We start from the raw sequence: 21,729 nt of genomic DNA, 5'->3' as shown, positions 1-21,729 counted from the left end.
ACGATGAGGAAGATGCAAGGCAAGATGAATGTAGAGCTGCTGGTCTCGTTGGTGCATAAATAACTATATGACAAATGCGACAGCGACTACAAACATTTTGATAAAAGAAAACTGATATGGAGTGGTATTGCAGAGCAAATTGGCGCCATCTAATGTAAGGGAATGAATTTGCATGTTCACTCATCTCATCGTCAGCGAAAATCGCTTGGGTGTGAACACCAAAAACACGCTGAAAAACGCTGACGAATAACGCGCACTGATATTCGTCCCGGTGTGTACGGGCCTTTAGAGTCTTGCATGACGGCATATGGTGAACCAAATCTTTGATGTTTCCATATTGACCTTTTTGTCTTATGGGATTGTGGTTTGTTGCTATGACAAAACTGCACTGTCCTTTATTTAAAGGAGAACTCCTTTAATAATCGGTACCTAGTCAATCGTTCTCTGAGATTTGTGTTCATGATAATCGAATGTAAAGAGTTTTATCACTAAAAACTGTTTAGCGTATAACGCTAGTAATGGGGGCATTAACTAAGTAACAATAAATCGCTACAGACCGTTTAATAAGAATATACTTTATAAAGTATCTTCTTAAAGGGGCCATCTTGGAAAACAGTCACAACAAGTTAAACCACGAACGTCGTGCTGAGTTAGCTGAACTGTATGAACGGCGTTCGGGGATCGACTTATCGAGACTGTTTTCCCAAGATGGCTCCTGTCTGTATGCACGAAGTGAACTGTCTTTATAAAGTATCTTCTGTACACTTACAAGTTCTCAATGCTTCGTTTTGCATGCATGGACCCTCATTATGTTACTGTGTTAGTGTGGGGCTATTTTGAGCCTTGTTAGAGGTATAAACTAGCGATTTCTTTTTACTTAATCAATGCCCCCAGTACTAGCATTATACGCTAAACAGTTTTTAGAGATAAAACTCTTTACATTCGATTATCATTAAAACAAATCTCAGAGAACGATTGACTAGGTACCGATGTTTTATTAGACCAAAGGTTCGTTTTGTGCCGGAGTTCTCCTTTAAGTGGTTTCACTTCATTCCACTTACAGTAAGTGGTGAAATTGTCTATGACTCTCTACAATGATGTAGAATAGATCGCAAACCCTGTCTGACCCTTGAAAACAGGTCCACTTAAGTGGGTGATTGAAACCCTGGCCACAAGATGATTGTATGAAGAGAAATGTGACTGACAACTGAGTTTCATATTTTTCCATTTTTCTCAGGTTGCTGTTTAGTAATGGCTGGGGCCACCAAATGATAATGCCTCTGTTATCTGTCCTGAGTCAAAGGAGCCCGATGATCTCCCAATGATAACCATGTGCCTAGATAAGACTGAGGCCTCTAGGAGGTCCCTTTGGGGTCCCTACCCTCAATCAAAATGACCCACCTCCATGTACCTAAATAGGAATGAGACCTCTTTACATAGTTTTGGAGTCAAAATAGCGCATCTCCATGTTTCTATGATAATCATGTGTTAAATGTGTTTGAGACCTTGAGGGGCATTTGGGGTCCCTACCCTCAATCAAAATGACAAACCCCCAAGTTTATATAGTATTCTGGTTCCTAGATAGGTCTGGAGCCCCAGATTCCTCTATAAACTGCCCTGTGCCAAGAGCTCATTCCTGTGTTTTACAAAAATCAGGTGCCTAGACATGACAGGGGTCCTATATGGGATCTGCTTTCATAAAAATATGACTCGCGCCAAGTTTATTTAATATTCTAGCGCCTATATAGGCCTGGGGCACACATGTGTCTCTGTAGACTACCCTTGGGCAAAAAAGCTAACTCCCATGTTTCTATAAACATCACGCACAAAACGGGGCTGGAAACGTACGTACAACAGTTTCCACGCAAAGGTTGATCTGTAAAAAACAAACTTGACGGGAGAATGTGCGCACCTTTAAGCAAACTTTGAGCCGTGCGTACGCACATTCTGGAGACAAAGGGAACTGGCGACACCGATGGTGAGCTGGAGTTAAATGTCTTTTTGGACACTTTTAGACCGAAAATTTAAAGAAAATTATAGCCTATAGGCTACAGAAAGATAATAGCCTACAAATATAATTTCACTAACCAAGCCAATCACTTGAAGCCAATATCCATCCCTTCTTAAATATATACGCACATATAGCCTATAATCTAACGGCAGATTAAGTAAAACCGTAATGAGTCCTGATAAATACAGTGTGTGTGCTCAATAACAGTTCAAATAAATGAAAGACGTATTTCAACTATCTTTTACTTCTGATATAAACATTTAGATTAAATATGCCATTCTCATTAATGGAGTTAAACAATTAAACTACATGAAATCATTACTGAGAAGTTACAAAAATTATATTCAATAAATAAAAATATATATGTGTTGTGGATGCAGTGCTTTTGAACACTTTCCCTCTGGCATGCTGTGTTTTAATGTTTTATCTAGAGATAATTGCTAATCATGATAATAGCAGATTTTCTGAGAAAATAGATCCATGCAAATAATGCACAACCATGTCTATCTGTTTCCATTAGCAATATAAATTAATTAAAAATACTATTTGGCCAGTGGAAAAGATTGAGAAAATCTTTCTCTGAAATGTATTTTACACTATTTGATTTATTCATTCAAAAACAAGGCAAGGATATAGGCTCCTAAAAAATTATAATAATAATAACTTATTGTGACACGGCACATCTGTATTTCATATTTTCCGAACGTCTTGTACCTTAACATGGTATCACGTGGATGAATAATCATATGCAAATGATATGCAGATGAGGATATGCATATTTAAACTAGGCGTTGTAAGCTCCATATATGGTTATTTCGGGGAGGAGACGGACGTGCGCACAATCTTCGGCTGACAGGGATTTATAAAGTGAATTCTACAAAGGTTCTGGCATACGAACGGTTTTATAAATCTGATTTTTTTTTTTTTTTTTTTGGCGTACGCCATTTTTGGCTTTCGGGCGCACGTACACTTTTAGAAAGGATCCTACGCACAGTTTTGAAACCCCAGGTGCCTAGATATGACTGGGCCCTCATATATGATCTCTGTACACCACTCTCAATCAAAATGACCCACCCTCGAGTTACTATAATATTCTGGTGCCTGGCTGGGTCTGGGGCCCCCAAGTGCCTCTGTACACTACGCTTGGGCAAAATAGCTCACTACCATGTTTCTATAAACATCAGGTGCCTCGATAAAACAAGATCTCTGTACACTACCCTCAATCAAAAAGACCAACCCCAAGGTTTCCATAATATTCTGGAGCCTAGATATATGGCAGGGGCCCCTAGGTGCCCCTGCACACTCTCCTGAGTCAAAAGAGCTCACTCTCATGTGTCTAGATATGGCTGTGGCCCCATACATCTAGTCAAATATATATATACAGAGTGATATAAGACATGCAGTATAGAGACAAACAGACGTGTACAAGAAAACACCAGTGTAATACAATAACAAATATATATATATTTTTTCTTTTTGGATGCATATTTTAATGTTAATGAACATTTCACTTAGATTCATGATATTGAATAAATGTTATTCCTATTTTCAATTCATTTTCCAGAGTTTGGGAATGGTATGTTCAACATGTTCGAAATGTACTTGTGTTCTACGGCTTTGTTTCTTGAAGAGTCATTATAATTTTCCTCATAACTTAGTCAAAATGCAAAATTTAATCAAAATTTGCTTTTGTTATTATCCTCCTAACTGAAAGAGACAGAACTAGAAAAATTGTTGCATGTCCTTTTCTGAATCCTCACAAGCCATGGACCAATCATATGACCTATGGCAATTACCCTTTCTTTTTTTATTTAGTTTAGTTTTTTTTTTTTTTTTTTTTTACTTTTGTCAGCTCATTAAAGTTATTGATCATTAGGGGATTCTGGGAAAGGTGGGATGCAATTATGAGTCCAGGCAGTTTGTCAATTCCCCACAGTCTGGATTGAGCCCAGCAGAGTCCCTAATAGGAACCTGCAGTGTTAACAACACACACACACATGTGGGTATAGACTAGAGGGAATCACAATTTGGTTTATCAACACCTCAACTGCCACCAAGACCAGAAGCATGTTCTATCCAGGACACAAACACTGACACACTGTAACTCAGAAATCACCTTGGACGTACTTAGCCATTACAGGGGTTGGACAATGAAACTGAAACACTGGCCAATGTTGGAGGTTTCACATCTATATGCCTGGTGGCCAATCTTCAGAGTGAAGCATGGGTGGATCAGTGATGATTTGAGCTCCAATATCATGACAATCCTGATTGTATTTGATGGACACGACACTGCCGAGGACTACCAAACCCTTCTGGAGGATCATGAGCACCTGATGCTCAAACCGTGTATCAGCATGATCATGCACCAACACACACAGCAAGACTTGTGACAGAAGGGTTTGATGAAGATGAAAGTGACGTTGAATATCTCCCATGGTCTGACAGTCACCAGATCTGAATATTATTGAGGTGTTTTGGAGGAGCGAGTCTACCAGCATCATATAGTGACCATGACACTGTTCTGGAAGAGGAACGGCTCATAATCCCTCTGGTCACTGTGAAGGACTTCTATCTGTCAATTGGTGCTGTATTTGGATGCAAAATGAGGCCCTCACCATTCTAACAAATTATTGTGTTGTAAAACCAGGTGTTTCAGTTACATTGTCCAACCCCTGTACATTGACTTACTGTATACTTCAGGCCTTAGAATCACTCCATCTTTTTATTTCAACCCTCTCCTCAACTTTCTTCTAACAAGAAAGAACCATGTATGTGTGAATTGTGTATGTTGAAGCTGCATTTACATGATTTTTGTTTCTACCTTTCAGAGAAAATGAACATGTTGTCTGCACTGATCGCCCCCTTCAAGTACGTGAGCCCAGCGGCCAATGGCACGGAAGACGAGGACACATTGAGTCAGTATGGTTTAAATACAAAATTTTAATTTCAGAAATGAATTTGCTCAATGTACTCAAGTCTTAAAGTGGTTCTAGAAGAGAGGAAGATAGTCAGTGCTGAAAAACATTGTAGTCCTTTTTCTCACAATTTAGGCTTGCATCCATGTGTTGAAGTTTATTTTCACAGATGAATTTCATTTGGTTCCATCACAGCACAGTTGGGGTGTGAAATGGAGGCTTTAATGAGTGATCAGACTTTCACACACTGAAATCTCATAACGGTCTGCTCTCCTGCATTACGAAACAGTTTCTCCTTTGCATTGTATATGGCGAGATGATTTGTACCCACTTTAAGTAAGGACTCCAAGCCAATTTTGTGGGAGATTACAGAGCGATTTGCCAGATAATGCCCCATTTTAGAGGATTTGTCCTCCGATTTTTACAACAGTTATGTAAGGCAGGCTTTCTCGTATGGAACAGTTAGGAGCGACTGCTTTGGGAATGGTAATGACATGTTTTAATATCAACTTGAATGTGAAACGCCAGACTTTTACATCAAGGAAGTAGACGATGGTCTCTGTAGCAGTTGTTGCGTTTTTGTTACCTTCTTGTTAATACGAAATTTCTGCTTCCAACCTAGGCACCAGCAGTGCTGAGGTCAAGGAGAACCGTAACACGGGAAACCTGGAGGATTGCGCCATCGTTCCGTCAGACTGCCAATCACTCTTCCGGTCCGATTCGCCCAGGGACGGAGCATCCGGCCTCAAGCGAAAGCGCCCTTTGGAGGAGGACAATAACGGACATTTGCGCAAGCTGCGTCTGTACTGCAAGAAACTGGCATGGTCCGGTGCACCAAAGAATGCCCTGGTCCAGTTGAACGAGCTGAGACCGGGTCTACAGTACCGGATGGTCTCTCAGACAGGACCAGTGCACGCGCCCGTCTTTTCCATTGCCGTAGAAGTCAACGGACTCACGTTCGAGGGCACCGGCCCTACGAAGAAGAAGGCTAAGATGAAGGCGGCCGAAATGGCCCTGAAGTCGTTCATCCAGTTTCCCAATGCCTCTCAAGCTCACTCGGCCATGGGCGGCCTGAGCAACCCCGCGGCCGACTTCACCTCGGACCAGGCCGATTTCCCAGACACGCTGTTCAAAGGCTTCGAGGCCGACGGCTGCCGCTCTGCCGAGAGCGAGTTGCTGTCGAGCGCCCTCCGCTTGCGCCACACGTTGGACTTGATGGTTGTGCAGGCCAGGCAGGGAGATCCCCGCCTTACCCCACCTCCGGTCCCCACGCCCCAACCCAGCCCCGTCGTCCTGCTCAATGACATGCGGCCCGGCTTGCGGTACGCTTGCCTGTCGGAGCGCGCCCAGGGCAAACGGGCGCACCGCAGCTTCGTCATGGCCGTTCGAGTGGACGGCTTAATATTCGAGGGCTCGGGTCGCAGCAAGAAGCAAGCGAAGAGGCAGGCGGCTCTGTGTGCCCTGCAGGCGCTCTTCAACTTCAGGCTGGCACCTGAGGCGAGAGCGGGACACCGGCCCAGTAGGATCAAATGCCCTCATTTGCCCCAGGTGAGTGTGCCAGTCCAGCCGCTGGCAGGCAACCCGTTCCATACGGCGGGCCTTAATAACCAAAGCAGCGGGAATGCTGGGATACAGAACAGCCAGCCAAGACTTAATTAAGAGGGAGGAGATAATGTTTGGGGAGGCATGGGGCAGTGCAGATGGATTATAGGGGAGAGGTTAGGCTAAATCGCAGCGCAAAGGGTTGAAGCGTTTATGTTAGCACACAGGCTTTAACATTTACTTTGGGCAGGACAGGGTGGCATATCTAGTGTAAACACACACACACGTGTGTACTTAGGAAAGCAAAAGGGCCGGGGGTAAACAGAATCTGTTCACAGATCTATTCAGACGGAAAAAGGATGTAAATGAGGCAAATTATCATTCGGGAACCTCTGACTCCAGAGAGAAAGTCGATGCGCCAACAAATGAGTTTTCTTTCTTTTCTTTTCTACTTTCCATGTGTTTATAGAGCTAAATTGCAAAAGTATTGTTATTTTTCACAATCTCTAGTTTCCTCATGTATGACATGGCAGTGTCTATAAACATTAATTCAATCTGTTGCCCAAAGGAGATTGAAAAAAGCACAGAGCAAATCGACAAACAATCCTCAGACCCATTCTTCTGTTATTTAGTCAAATATGTAAATAGCAATCAGACTAGGGAAATAGTGTGTTTTTATTTATTTATTTTTTTTATAGAGGACTCAAAAATGTGTGTTTGAGTCAAAATGTAGTCCACTGTAAAAAATATTTTCACGATTTGTAATCACAACATTTTTTCTTTTGTCAAATCAACTTAGATCATTTATGTAGTTCAGATACAAAATATTTTGAGTTTCTAATGATTAAATTCATTAACTCAATTTTTCCATTTCAATGAACTTAAAATTTTAAAGCAACCAGGTTACTTATTTTTTTTAAGTTATATCAACAATATTTTTATCTATTTTAAATTTGAATTACATGATACTATATGTATATATAGTCACATACTGTATCTGTCCCTGCTGTTTTACCATATGTTTTTTTTTTTTAGAATCGCTCACAAATGAATGCAGCTTATCAGTTTATTGTGTAGTATTTATAACTTTTTTTCCCCTCCTCAAGTATGTGCATGTGTATATGTGTGTATGTCTGCATCAGTTCTCGTATGTGTGTGTGTTTCTTGCGCTGTATTAGTATTCAGCCCCCTTCCTGCACAGAGCCGACAGGGAGAATGTTGTCTTTCCTCTCCTACTACAGCAGCCAAACAACCTGCACATGTTTGCCGGGGAGAAACTTCTCCTTTCTCCTGCTCTCTACGCTCTTTAAAAGGATTTCTAAGAGGATTTGCCTCACTAGTTTAGTTCCAGAAATGCACTTCCTTGCGGAAATTCTTGAAAGTCAGACTACAGCGTTTGCTATCGAGTCTCTTAGAAATGATGATGGAAACGTGCACGTGGAATTAAAAATGTTTCTGCTTTTCCAACGCAGAATCATCCAGGATCATCTGGCCAGTGGAGCATTAATTTGTGCATGTGTGTTTGAGCTTGTATGGCGGGTCCTCAGTAGTCTGGAGATCTGAGGGTTGGATGGCGCTCAAACCTCTGCCTGTAGGGTGTCTTGCTGTGCCGCAGGGCCATGCTGATAGCAACCGCCGCCAGCTCCGCCGCTGTCACACTGCTCTCAAGACCACAGATTCTTCTCTTTCTTTCTGAAGCAACTGTGGCTTCCTTTCACAACATTCATTGCAGCAACTGGTAGCAGCAGCTTTTCTATAACGAGTATAGAAGGATCATTTTTTAGCCCATAAGTTGTCTTCTGAATTTATTTTAAAATTTTCATCTTATACTACTGCGCTATGAATGTATATATATATTAGGGCTGTGCAAAAATGAATTGCGATTAATCGCATCCAAAATAAAAGTCTGTGTTTACATAATATATTTGTGTGTGCTGTATATAATTATTTTGTATATATAAATAACTATGCATGCATATATATTTAAGAATTATTTGCGCTTAAATTCTGTGTGTATATATATATATATATATATATACACACACAGAATTTAAGCGCAAATAATTATAATATATACAAATATATACAAAATAATTATATAAAGCACACACATATATTATGTAAACAGAAACACAGACTTTTATTTTGGATGTGATTAATCACAATTAATTTTTGCACAGCCCTAATATATCTATATATCTATATATATATATTAGGGTATATATATAATATATTACATTTAATATATATACATTTATATTATTATGTTGATATTATGTTGATTAATAATCATAATTTTTGTTGTTATTAAGATAATATGAATAATAATAATACAATTAAGAAAGAATTGTAATACAACTGACACAAACGTGTAACCTCAACATCAAAAGAAAAAAAAAATATTATGGATTATACAAATTAAAAATGACTGCGTTACAGTAATTGGAGTATAATTCCCATCACAACTTATAATAATAATAATGCAAATTAAATAAACTGCATGGAGTTGATTTTTAAGAACCCACACTAAATGAAACAGGCCTACAGTATAATTTAATAAAATTTATCTGTAATAATAATAAACAGAGGCAATCAATCTGAATAATAAACTTTACATTTGACTTTGTGTCCTAGACCTTTGATTAATTTAGCCTAGACCCTGATCCAGAGGCACTTTAGCAATGAGGATTTGGAAAAAATTGAGAACCAAATATGAGATGAATAATTGGTTAAAATGGATTCCTTTAAGGCCGCAATAAAACAAACTATCTCGAAAGAAAGAAAGAGTGACAGAGCGAGAGAGTGAGACAAGGGTCACCTTTGGTGTGGAATAGAAGGTCAGGGAGACTCCAGTGGGCGACAGGCGTTTCTGGCACAGATGGAATATTTTGCAGGAATGGCCGGCCGTAGCCGTGTGATGCCTCAGGCAAATATGAACAATAACTTGCAGGCTACCCTTCTCCACCACATCTTAAATGAAAAATTGAACCATCATCCAGGCTGCATGCCTTGTTGCCCATATTCCTATGCCTCTTCACATCTCTAAATAATGACACACATGCACACACACTCCCTGCAGGGATTTACCTTCGTGCTCTGCGAAACTCAATATAACATTGAAGCAGTAATATGAGAGCCAGGTACGAAGCAAGATTTAAGTCACCCCAAAAATATCCATCGATCGTGGGATCACAGTCCCCGGGTGTTTTTCAAAAGTAAAAGGACGCATAGGAAATTTGCAAAACCTTCTCACCTGAACACTTTGTCTGCGCGTCACCAGTTTCACGTTTTTGTCAACATTCCTCTGTTCTATAAGTATATGAATGCGGGACAAACTGATTTGGCATCAGGAGTCTGCCCACGTTATAAGGTAGAATGATTGCAGTGCATGGTTAGGTTGATTGGCCACTTAATCTCTCAGCGCAGTCACAAATATCTGCAGCGTTGCCAAGTCAACACACACATCCTGCTAAGAAGGAAAAAGCCTGAGTCTCATGCAGGTCCCGACCGTGTCACTAGTATAGTTAACCAGGGTATTTGACTGCAGAAATGACCTCAGCATGCTGCTAAATATCAATCGCTGCCTAATCATGAGGTTTGACTTCCAGTTATGTGCTTGAATTCTGCTGCTAGTATTTAAAAGTGAAGGGTTATAGAGATTGAGCTCATAGAGGGTGTGAAAGGAGAGGGATTTAAAAAGGCAGGGTCGGGGAAAAGGGGGGATCGTAAAAGGTGGGGTGAGACAGGTGAGTGGGTGTGATAGAGGAACAGAAAGGGGCAGGAGTGTTAATCGGCTGGGTCTTGAAAGGGAGGGGAAATATTGCAGAATGAGTTCAGAAAGGGGAAGGCAGAGTTTAAGAATGTGGTCAGAAGGAGGGAAAGTCAAGAAGAGGAGTTTGAATAAAGAATAGGATAAATCATAATCAGATTTATAAATCAGAATAAAGGGATGCTAAAGGGCGGGGTCAGAATTAGGGGGAGGGTTTGTGGGCGGGGTCAGAATGAGGGGGGTTGTGGGTGGGTCAGAATGAGGGGGAGGATTTGTGGGCGGGGTCAGAATGAGGGGGAGGGTTTGTGGGCGGGTCAGAAAGAGGGGGGGGTTGTGGGCGGATCAGAATGAGGGGGAGGGTTTGTGGGCAGGGTCAGAATGAGGGAGAGAGTTTGTGGGCAGGGTCAGAATGAGGGGGTTGTGGGCGGGTCAGATAGAGGGGGGTTGTGGGCGGGTCAGAATGAGGGGGAGGGTTTGTGGGCGGGTCAGAATGAGGGGGTTGTGGGCGAGTCAGATAGAGGGGGGTTGTGGGCGGGTCAGAATGAGGGGGAGGGTTTGTGGGGGGGGTCAGAATGAGGAGGAGGGTTTGTGGGTTCGGCAGGATGAGGGGGAGGGTTTGTGGGCGGGGTCAGAATGAGGAGGATGATTTGTGGGCGGGGTCAGAATGAGGGGGAGGGTTTTTGGATGGGTCAGAATGAGGGGGGGGGTTGTGGGTGGGGCAGAATGAGGGGGGTTGTGGGTGGGGCAGAATGAGGGGGAGGGTTTGTGGGCGGGTCAGAATGAGAGGGGGGTTGTGGGCGGGACAGAATGAGGGGGGGTTGTAGGCGGGTCAGAATGAGGGGGGTTGTGGTGGGTGGGTCAGAATGAGGGGGGTTATAGGTGGGGCAGAATGAGGGGGAGGGTTTGTGGGCGGTTCAGAATGAGGGGGAGGGTTTTTGGATGGGGCAGAATGAGGGGGGGTTGTGGGCGGGTCAGAATGAGGGGGAGGGTTTGTGGGCGGTTCAGAATGAGGGGGAGGGTTTTTGGATGGGGCAGAATGAGGGGGGGTTGTGGGTGGGTCAGAATGAGGGGGGGTTGTGGGCGGGTCAGAATGAGGGGGAGGGTTTGTGGGCGGGTCAGAAAGAGGGGGGGGTTGTGGGCGGATCAGAATGAGGGGGAGGGTTTGTGGGCAGGGTCAGAATGAGGGAGAGAGTTTGTGGGCAGGGTCAGAATGAGGGGGTTGTGGGCGGGTCAGATAGAGGGGGGTTGTGGGCGGGTCAGAATGAGGGGGAGGGTTTGTGGGCGGGTCAGAATGAGGGGGTTGTGGGCGAGTCAGATAGAGGGGGGTTGTGGGCGGGTCAGAATGAGGGGGAGGGTTTGTGGGGGGGGTCAGAATGAGGAGGAGGGTTTGTGGGTTCGGCAGGATGAGGGGGAGGGTTTGTGGGCGGGGTCAGAATGAGGAGGATGATTTGTGGGCGGGGTCAGAATGAGGGGGAGGGTTTTTGGATGGGTCAGAATGAGGGGGGGGGTTGTGGGTGGGGCAGAATGAGGGGGGTTGTGGGTGGGGCAGAATGAGGGGGAGGGTTTGTGGGCGGGTCAGAATGAGAGGGGGGTTGTGGGCGGGACAGAATGAGGGGGGGTTGTAGGCGGGTCAGAATGAGGGGGGTTGTGGTGGGTGGGTCAGAATGAGGGGGGTTATAGGTGGGGCAGAATGAGGGGGAGGGTTTGTGGGCGGTTCAGAATGAGGGGGAGGGTTTTTGGATGGGGCAGAATGAGGGGGGGTTGTGGGCGGGTCAGAATGAGGGGGGTTGTGGGTGGGTCAGAATGAGGGGAGGGTTTGTGGGCAGGGTCAGAATGATGAATGATTAAGCAGAATAATGGATCTTGTCGTCAAGCTGATGGATCTTTTATGGATGAGTGAATACATTGATGTTTTTAACATGACTGTGGTGTGAAGCTGGGCACCATTGCTAGACGTATACCAGCGCCACACGCAACGCCAGTCCAACGGATATAAAGGAAAAAGGACATTTCATTTTACCGAACTACACGCTGAATTACTCAGGTCAGTTTATTAGAGGAATTAAACTTGAGGTAACGCAGCGCTGCTTCACTTGCTCTAACAGTTTCACTATAACACTAAATGGCATTTGTGTGTTTTGGATGTTGTTAGTTAGGTTGTTTGTTGGCTGCATGAGACTAAGCGAGATTAACATTAGAGAATAACATACAGATCATATTCTAACTTTTCATCATGTTGAACTATATAACATTGATTAGTTTTATGTACATTGATTTGCTCACCTGTTTGCTCAAGTAACATGCAACACTCGCGTCCCTGTCAAGTCGAAGTTGGTCGCGGGCGTGGAGCTCTCGGCTTTCAAAGCTAACTCGCTAATGCTAACACCTCTGAAAATGACCTACCCTACCTTTAATATCAGCGTTTATCTGTTCTTTGAATGTTTTGGGTGGGTTTGCAGTTCAGTTTCATGTGTTTTCAGTTAGTTACCTTGGGTATTCATTGTTTGATTCATTTGCACACCTGTTGTTTATTAGTTCGATCTGTGTATTTAAGCTCTGCATTTTCGTCAGTCAATTGTCAGTTCTCGTCATGTGTATAGCTTTTTTTTTCCTAATGCTCTGAGTGTTTTGAGTTTTTTTAGATAAGGATACACACTGTTGTAAATTGATAATTTCTCTTCTTTATTGCAACCAGAGTTAAAGGGTTAAAGTTTTTACCATCAGTTAGGGAAGCGTTGTGTTGGGGAGTGTTAAAGGATGTCATAAAGGAAAAACGATCAGGCTGGAATGATAAAGGGAACTGAAGTGTTATATGGAAAATAATGGAGGGAAAAAATAACATTCAAGAGAATATGAGATGAGCAAACTGAGATGGTCAGGTTCAATTTACTTAATATCCTCAACATCACTGAGGTATTTCTATAGTATGGGAATTGAGACCGTAAAAACAAACACGATTACATAAGCCAATATGCATTTCTCTGTTATTGCATTGTTGCATACCAAAAATAATATAGAAAACAGAAGAGTATCTATGATTGTTAAGTCGCTTTAAATTTTGTCTCGTACGTTTCTCACGCCTTTGAGATTTCTCATTGAGAAACGACAACATGTAGGTGTCTCGCTTTCTGCTCCAGTGAATCATGCTGCTCTTTTGATATATGGATGCAGAAAGTATGCATGGACTTTGACTAATCTAGCATGGTAATTTCACCAGCAGAGTGAATTAAGACTGTTTTCATACACGTGAAGGTGACCTTGACCACCAGCCTGCCATTTGGTGATTATTTTGTCCCCGTCTCCCTTTCTCTCTCTCTCTCTCTCTGTTTTTAACCCTCTGACTTAATCACACCAGATATAAACAACCCTCCAGCAGCCATGAAGCAAAAATCATTAATTAAGACTGCCACAAAAAATTAGAGATGGCAGGATGGTAAGAGAGTGAGAGAGAATACAGATTGCAAAGTGTGAAACAGAAATTATGAGCATAATTGATTATTATCTGCGTCAACTAGAGGATCTCCACATCACAGGCATTGTTTATTTTATGTATATATATATATATATATATATATATATACATACATATAATTAAGAAAGAATATTGTTTAATATATCTCCAACATCAGTCTCAAAATAATTAGGATGAGGTCATTTTCATTGGCATATTTACAGTGTATTAAGGTCATCAATATTTGCTCAGCCTGCTAGCTAACAATAACAATGAAAAGTGTTTGCAGTGAGGCATACGTATTATAAGAATATCCTGTAAGTTTCAGATCTAGTCCAATAAAAGCTTTTATTGACACCAGGCTCAGCAAACGACTCACTTTTCAAAGTGGGGAACTATGACGTCAAAGAGGATAAAACCCCACCCCCACAGAAGAAGATCAACTCCTACTTCAACACGGCCGGTTTAGCCCCGCCCACCGATTTGTGCATTACACGCATAGATAAATAACATAGATTCCTACCTCATGTTGACAAACCGGATCAAGCTACAGAGCAATAAATACTGTATGCTCTGACGAGTAAAACTAATATGCAAAACTGTTCTCCACTCACAGCAGTGGGCGTTTACTTCCAAGTCTTCAATACGAGATGCCCATAAAAACTGAGCGTTTTTTGAGCTAGACTCAAAACTAGGGTAGAAAATTGCCTAATACTTATTCAATTTGATGTTTTTAATGTAAAAACCAAGCAAAAGTCATAAGTTGACCTCAAACAACAACAAAAAAAAATTAAAAAGCCAGTGATTGGCGGAGCACTCAAGCAAACAGAGCGATGTATCGATAGCATCACAGAGCTGTAGAGCTGTTTTTACAAGAAAACAACCTGCAAATGTCTCACTTGTAGATGTCTTCTACGACATTAAACTGGCTTAAATCACATCAGCTTAAAATGCAATTTCCTGTTTTCTTGTTTTTCTATGATAATGTTTTGAAATATAATAGGAGCACTTTATAACCAAAAGGATATCATCATCACAAACTGTCTCATCCCTATGCAGAACACATTGGGTTTTCGTGTTTTATGTAGACTTTCCATAGACATGATGATTTTTATACTGTACAAAAACACTAAACCTGCCCATCACTGAAAACTTTCTGCAATTTTAGATTTTGAAAAAACAACACTTAGTATGATATAAACTGATTTCTTCTCAGGGACCAAAAGAGATTTTCCGACCTTTGTAAGGACATTTTGTCTCCATAATGTAGGATTTCCCAGGACACACACCCACATAAACGCACTCATGCATGCCTAACCCATGAATTTCCACTTTTTTTGTGATGAGAACTAGTATATATGCTAGATACACTATTATCTGGTATACAACAATAAACTAAAATAGTTTTTTCAAATACATCAACTGTCTGAATACCCTCTAACCCTCTGGTGATTTTTGGCCCTTTTCAATTCAGAGGTCATGAACTACTTGACTGTATTTTACATTTAAAATCATACGAGGTGGACTCAATGATTTTTTTTTATTATTTACTCAGTTTAATTACTTTTGACATTTCGTCTACATCCAACGCACATGGCACCCTTTAGTGTCAATATGACACGCAGATATATATGGGCCAGAAGGCGCCTCCTAGTGGTCTAACCCTAACCCTACCTCAAAACTAACCCTACCCATAACCAAACAAAGCTTTTTACGTGTTATATTGACCCTAAAGGGTGCCATGTGCGTTGGATTTAGACGAAATGTCAAAAGCGTCACTATATGACGCCCTAGGATGAGAATGCGTACGATTTTCCCCAATTACAGTTTTTTTTGGGGTTTTTTTTTGAGACCTTCTGCAGCATGACATGAAGATGTCAATGTCAACATTTTCTCTAAATATTGTATTGTCAAAGTGAACAACAAATAAAGTTATTGAGTCCCAAAAGAAAGATTCTGCCTGAAACAAGTCGTCATTAATTCCGTTCTCACTTTCGTAGCATATCTATGCAGGTACGAAACAAATTTGCGTAATGCCAGCCTATATGGTCTACATTGGCTGCTCACGAACAATGTCTAATTAGACCCTCAAACACTGTAGCTGGTTCATGTTGTGTACATGCCTCTTGCGCTAGAGGTACGGGTTGATCAACTAGTTCTTCCAATGTTTCATCATCACTCGCGTTAAAATTGATATGGTAAAATCGACACCAACGTGTGTACATAACTGAGGATTGAGGATGCTGGAATCCAGATATTGTAATGGGCGTTTGGTTTCCGACACATGCTGTAAGCGGTCGACCAATCACAATAGACTGATCCATCTGACCAATCAGAGCAGAGCAGGCTCTCAGTAAGGAGGGGTTTAGAGAGATGGATCCTTTATCGAACCGTTTCAGACACTGAGAAAATAGCTGATGCTGCAATCTATATTATGAAAAAATGAAAGTGTTTTTTTGACCTTGGTTACATGTAAATCTATTGTAGGAGACCTCCAAAACAAAATTAGGGAGCTTTCAAATAGCATAATGGAGGCACTTTAAGTAGTGTTAAAAATGTAAAAGGTCATATAAAATGAAAGGAATATTAAACCACTTATATAATAATTGATTTGACCTCCTGATGCTTTCAGTGCCACGTAGAAAAGCCCCGAGTCTGAAGGTCTGTTGCTGAGTCTGACTCCGCTCAACTGCCTCCCTCTTCCCCTGTAATCATCCGGATTGATGGCAGTCTTAAATCCACACACACACACACACACACACATACTCATCATCTCCTACACCTGACGGTCTCCTGTGATCAGCGCATGCTCATAATCACCTCCAAATGATATGCTCACACTTCATTAAAAGCATAATCAAGTTCATTACTGCCATAGACAATCAGCTAGCAAAACAAGCTCTGATAAATCACAGTCTGTGTATGTATGTGTAAGTGTATGTGTGTGTGTGTGGGGGGGGGGGGGTTATCTCACTGAACCAGGTGGAAGAGAAGAGACTAGAGGAACCTATCCGAACACCTAGTTAGACTGTGTATGTGCATGTACACGACTTCTACAGTAAACACATGTACTTAGTCTCCGCAGACACTGGATTCGCATCTCGCCAGCTGTCCTGTGGGAAATCCACCCCAGTGCTGTCAGTGTGTGGGATACTAACCTCAAGCCTCTTTGTTTTTAACAAAACTGTAACATAAACCCATGAGCAATGAGAGGTCATGCATTAGTTTTTTTTGACCAGGGTTAAGTGTTGGTGTTGAAGAAGAATTGCCATTGATTGACTTAATAAAATGGCACTGATGTTTAATAAATAATTAAATGTACTGCATACATTAATTTAATTATTTAGCATGAGCATGAGTATGAGCATGAACCAATCAGCAGTAGGGGGCATGTCCATTCATGATAGGGGAGGAGAGAGCATGAACCAATCAGCAGTAGGGGGCATGTCCATTCATGATAGGGGAGGAGAGAGCATGAACCAATCAGCAGTGGGGGGCATGTCCATTCATGACGGGAGGAAAGAGCGTGAACCAATCAGCAGTAGGGGGCATGTCCATTCATGATAGGGGAGGAGAGAGCATGAACCAATCAGCAGTGGGGGGTATGTCCATTCATGACAGGGGAGGAAAGAGCGTGAACCAATCAGCAGTAGGGGGCATGTCCATTCATGATAGGGGAGGAGAGAGCATGAACCAATCAGCAGTAGGGGGCATGTCCATTCATGATAGGGGAGGAGAGAGCATGAACCAATCAGCAGTAGGGGGCATGTCCATTCATGATAGGGGAGGAGAGAGCATAAACCAATCAGCAGTAGGGGGCATGTCCATTCATGATAGGGGAGGAGAGAGCATGAACCAATCAGCAGTGGGGGGTATGTCCATTCATGACAGGGGAGGAAAGAGCGTGAACCAATCAGCAGTAGGGGGCATGTGCATTCATGATAGGGGAGGAGAGAGCATGAACCAATCAGCAGTAGGGGGCATGTCCATTCATGATAGGGGAGGAGAGAGCATGAACCAATCAGCAGTGGGGGGTATGTCCATTCATGATAGGGGAGGGGAGAGCAGGAACCAATCAGCAGTATGGGCGTGCCCATTTATGATAGGGGAGGAAAGAGAGTGAACGAATCAGCAGTAGGGGGCGTGTCCATTCATGATAGGGGAGGAGAGAGAGTGAACCAATCAGCAGTAGGGGGTGTTTCCATTCATGATGGGGCGTGTCCATTCATGATAGGGGAGGAGAGAGCATGAACCAGTCCGCAGTAGGGGGTGTGTCCATTCATGGAAGGGCGTGTCCATTCATTATAGGGGAGGAGAGAGTGTGAACCAATCAGCAGTAGGGGGCGTGCCCATTTATGATGGGGGAGGAAAGAGAGTGAACCAATCAGCAGTCCACTGATGATGGGGAAGGAGAGAGAGTGACCAAGAGGGAGATTTGAAGAAAGACTGTAGAAAGAGAGGTGTCTGAGAGACATTACAAAGAGAACGATTCAGACGAATATCACTGGAAAAGGAAGGGTGCCACTAACAATCAACTCATGCTTGTACATACTCTTGTGTACTGTATGTTCATTTGTTGTTCTTCCTTGTCATTCATTGTCATCTTTATTTTTCACAAAAAAATTATAAGAGACATAGACTCTTGCATTGCATGTTCATGCATTTTGGGGCAGAGCAATAAATGGCGCTGTTATTTTGTATGTTCCTGGATCAATATCTATCGTCGATTCTGGAACATCATTCCTGTCCAAAACCCAATCCCTAAACCTAACCCTAATCGATTCCTAAAATAAATGATGAAATCCATGCACCCATACACACCTACCATGAGATATGCATTCATTAAACAACTGTAAGAAGGATCACATTACAACAAATGGCTGCTGTTTTCACATATGCCTATTTCATCATACACACACACACACACACATGCCTTTAGGCTCTGGCATAGCACTGCACTGCAAGCGCGAGTGCTGTTTGTCTACAGGCTAGAACTGATTACGCATAGACATATGAGGAATGAGCAGGTAAAAAGAAATGGACCTAAAGACAGGACGAGAGAGGGGGTTGGAACTAAAAGACCTTCAGGATTAATTAGGCGTCAGATTGGTTGCGGGGCATGGGCATGCAGAATGTCCTCTCGGCCTGTTGGGTCATAATTCAGCGCGTGCAAGGCGCAAGACTCGTGTTTAGTCATTTCTCTGGTATTTTTGTTGCATTTTGCATGTGTTTTTTTTTTTTTTTTTGCTCTTTATTGTGTTTTTTTTTTTTTGCTGCTTGTTGATATACCACTCTGCATTCTTCAACACAGCATGAAAAATTGCACAAGTCTTGGGCTCGTAATTGATTGTTTCCTTGAGTTTTCGCTCCGCTGTGCCACTGTGCCAGACTGCTGGCCGTCGCACTGTATTCGGAACAGATGCAAATGATTGTGCATTAACTTGCTGCTGAATTCAGGTCCCATAAGAGCCTTTGACCTCATTCAGTTGTATTTTTAGTTGTGTTCGCCATCTATCTTCTGCATAGTGACGAGCAGCGTGTCAAAGATGTCAGAGATGATGCAAAAACAGGAGAGGATTAGTGGGTCACCTTTCAACCTTTCACATTATGTCATTTCCTGAGGCACAGGAAGTGCTCGTCTTTGAATACCAATTGGTAATTCGAGATGAAACGACTGTTATGAGCTTAATCTTCATTCCTGACCAAGAATGCTTGCACTCACTTTAAGAGAACATTGTGATATTCAGAGCATGGCTGATATGACTCACAGAGCATTAGTTAGTGGTTACTGGTGTAATGACTCACTCTTTAAACTTTTGGAAGAATTTTATAAGGAATAGTTCACCCAAAAAATCTCATTTTGTTTCAAATCCATTTGATTTTCTTTCTTCAGTGGGACTGAACAGAGAAATCAGAAAATAAAAAAGCAGCTTTCACTGAAAAGAAGAAGTTTTTCTTGTTTTCCAATAAAAATATATATTTAAAAAAAACAAAGTAATTTACTTGAAAGCAAAATAGATAATACTTGCCTAAGAATATATAATCTGAGAATATATTTGTAATAAAATGTTTTGCTCTAATGTGCCAACAAAAAAGTATTATTTATAAATCTAAAAAAAAAACAGTGATGTGTGCATACTATGTAAATAAATAGGTAAGAATAAACGTAAATCAAAATTTTGGTATAGTAATTGCATAGTATTTTATTGCATAATAATATTAAATTTTATTATATAGTCAAGTCACCTTATTTTATAAAACGCTTTTAACAGAATGGATTTTTCAAAGCAGCTTTACAGTTATAATAGAAATTACCGTAACAGAGTGTTCATGCTTTACAACAGCATTAGGATAAAGTTATTGTCCAGTTAAAGTTAGTTTTGATTGATTCACTTCCGTTGCGGAGGTCATTAGTTATTCATTTAGGGGCCTTTTCCACTGCACGGTGCGTTACGGTTCGGTACGGCACGCTTTGGCACTTTTCCACTGTATGGTACGGCTCGGCTTGGTACGGCTCACTTGTGGCCCTTTTCCACTGCATGGTACGGTACGGTTCGGTACGGCACGCTTTGGCACTTTTCCACTGCATGTTACGGTACGGCACGGCTCCGTACGGCTCACTTGTGGCCCTTTTCCACTGCACGGTGCGTTACGGTTCGGTACGGCACGCTTTGGCCCTTTTCCACTGCATGGTACAGTACGGTTCGGTTTGGTTCGGTACGGCACTCTTTGCCGCTTTTCCACTGCATGGTACAGTACGGCTCGACTCGGTACAGCTCACTTGTGGCCCTTTTCCACTGCATGATACGGTACGGCTCGGCTCGGTACGGCACGCTTTGGCCCTTTTCCACTGCGTGGTACAGTACGGCTCGACTCGGTACAGCTCACTTGTGGCGCTTGGCCACTGCATGGTACGGTACAGTTCGCTTCGGCTCGCTTCAAATGGTACCACCTCTGTTGAGGTTCCAAGCGTACCCTACCCATACTTAAAGGGCACCTATTATGCCCTTTTTTTAGATGTTAGGGTTAGATGATGTAAGATGTAATATTGGTCTCGGGTGTCCCCAGAATGTATTTGTGAAGTTTCAGCTCAAAATACCCCATAGTTGATTTATTATAACCATTTGAAAATGTCATTTTGGGGCCTGATTAAAAATGAGCTGTTTTGGTGTATACCACCTTAAATGCAAATGAGCGAGCTGCATATCCCCGCCCTGCCTTTGGATGAGGCATAACTTGATACCTATGGCAGTCGGTAAGCAGAAGGGGAGGAGGCCTTCACAGGGGAGAGACTGCGTTGTCGTCGCATCCAGGTGATGGTCCTTCATCAGATCTGGCTTGCGGTAAACCTCTGGATAAACAGAGAGACTAATATTAGCGTAGACGCCATCTTTCTCATGATGTACCAAGTACATCAGGATTTATGGGAAATGATATCCGGCTAATCTAAACTACTGATCACAAATTCTCAATGAATGCTATTTTTTCTACAACATGCGCTCTATGGGTCTCCTTAATATTTTACTGAAAAAAGTCAAAAGATTTTAAAGAAGATGATTTGTTGTCATGTCCCATTTAACTTGGAATATAGTTGTATATGAAAGTATATAGTCGTCATATTGATTAGCGTTTTATTGTGCTCTTTTACTTTATCCTTTTAGACGAAAACCCTGTTGAACTTACCTAAGAAGCAATGCTGCTTTTTAGACCACTGTGTAAAGTCATCTGTGCTCTTTCATTCTATAAATACATTTATTATAACTGTCAAACTGTTTTAGCCTGCATCCTTTTGAGCCCTTTTTTGCCCTTTCAAACAACTTTATGACATGTACAGTGTAGCATTTGCGGTAATCTGGTTTGCCTCGCCACCTCAACACGAACAGGAAAACTCCATTTCCTGCTTTTCTAAATCAGAGCTTCCCTGTCACTCAGTATACACAGCACTGACATTCTCAAAGCTCACCTCTGCTAATGGAGATCACACTAGTGTACGTACAGATAAATGAATAATGACTGCGCGCTTTTAGCCTCCGAGAGC

General features: G+C 42.1%; 1 protein-coding gene across 4 annotated transcripts in view; it reads left to right on the top strand.

The window, feature by feature from the left end:
* Positions 1-21,729, top strand: part of adarb2 (adenosine deaminase RNA specific B2 (inactive)) — a 516,612-nt gene that overhangs the window by 339,219 nt on the left and 155,664 nt on the right. For all 4 annotated transcript variants that reach the window (XM_089125947.1, XM_089125946.1, XM_039667440.2 and 1 more), the window contains 2 exons: positions 4,843-4,929; positions 5,552-6,477. In XM_089125947.1, the coding sequence (XP_088982073.1) occupies positions 4,843-4,929; positions 5,552-6,477 (1,013 nt within the window). The remainder of the gene's footprint in view (positions 1-4,842; positions 4,930-5,551; positions 6,478-21,729) is intronic.

This window comes from Pimephales promelas, chromosome 22 (genome assembly GCF_988280905.1).
Source record: "Pimephales promelas chromosome 22, fPimPro1.hap1.1, whole genome shotgun sequence".
NCBI classification, from domain to species: Eukaryota; Metazoa; Chordata; class Actinopteri; order Cypriniformes; family Leuciscidae; genus Pimephales; species Pimephales promelas.
Note: the sequence above shows the minus strand (reverse complement) of the source record. Positions and strands in the feature narration are given on the sequence as shown.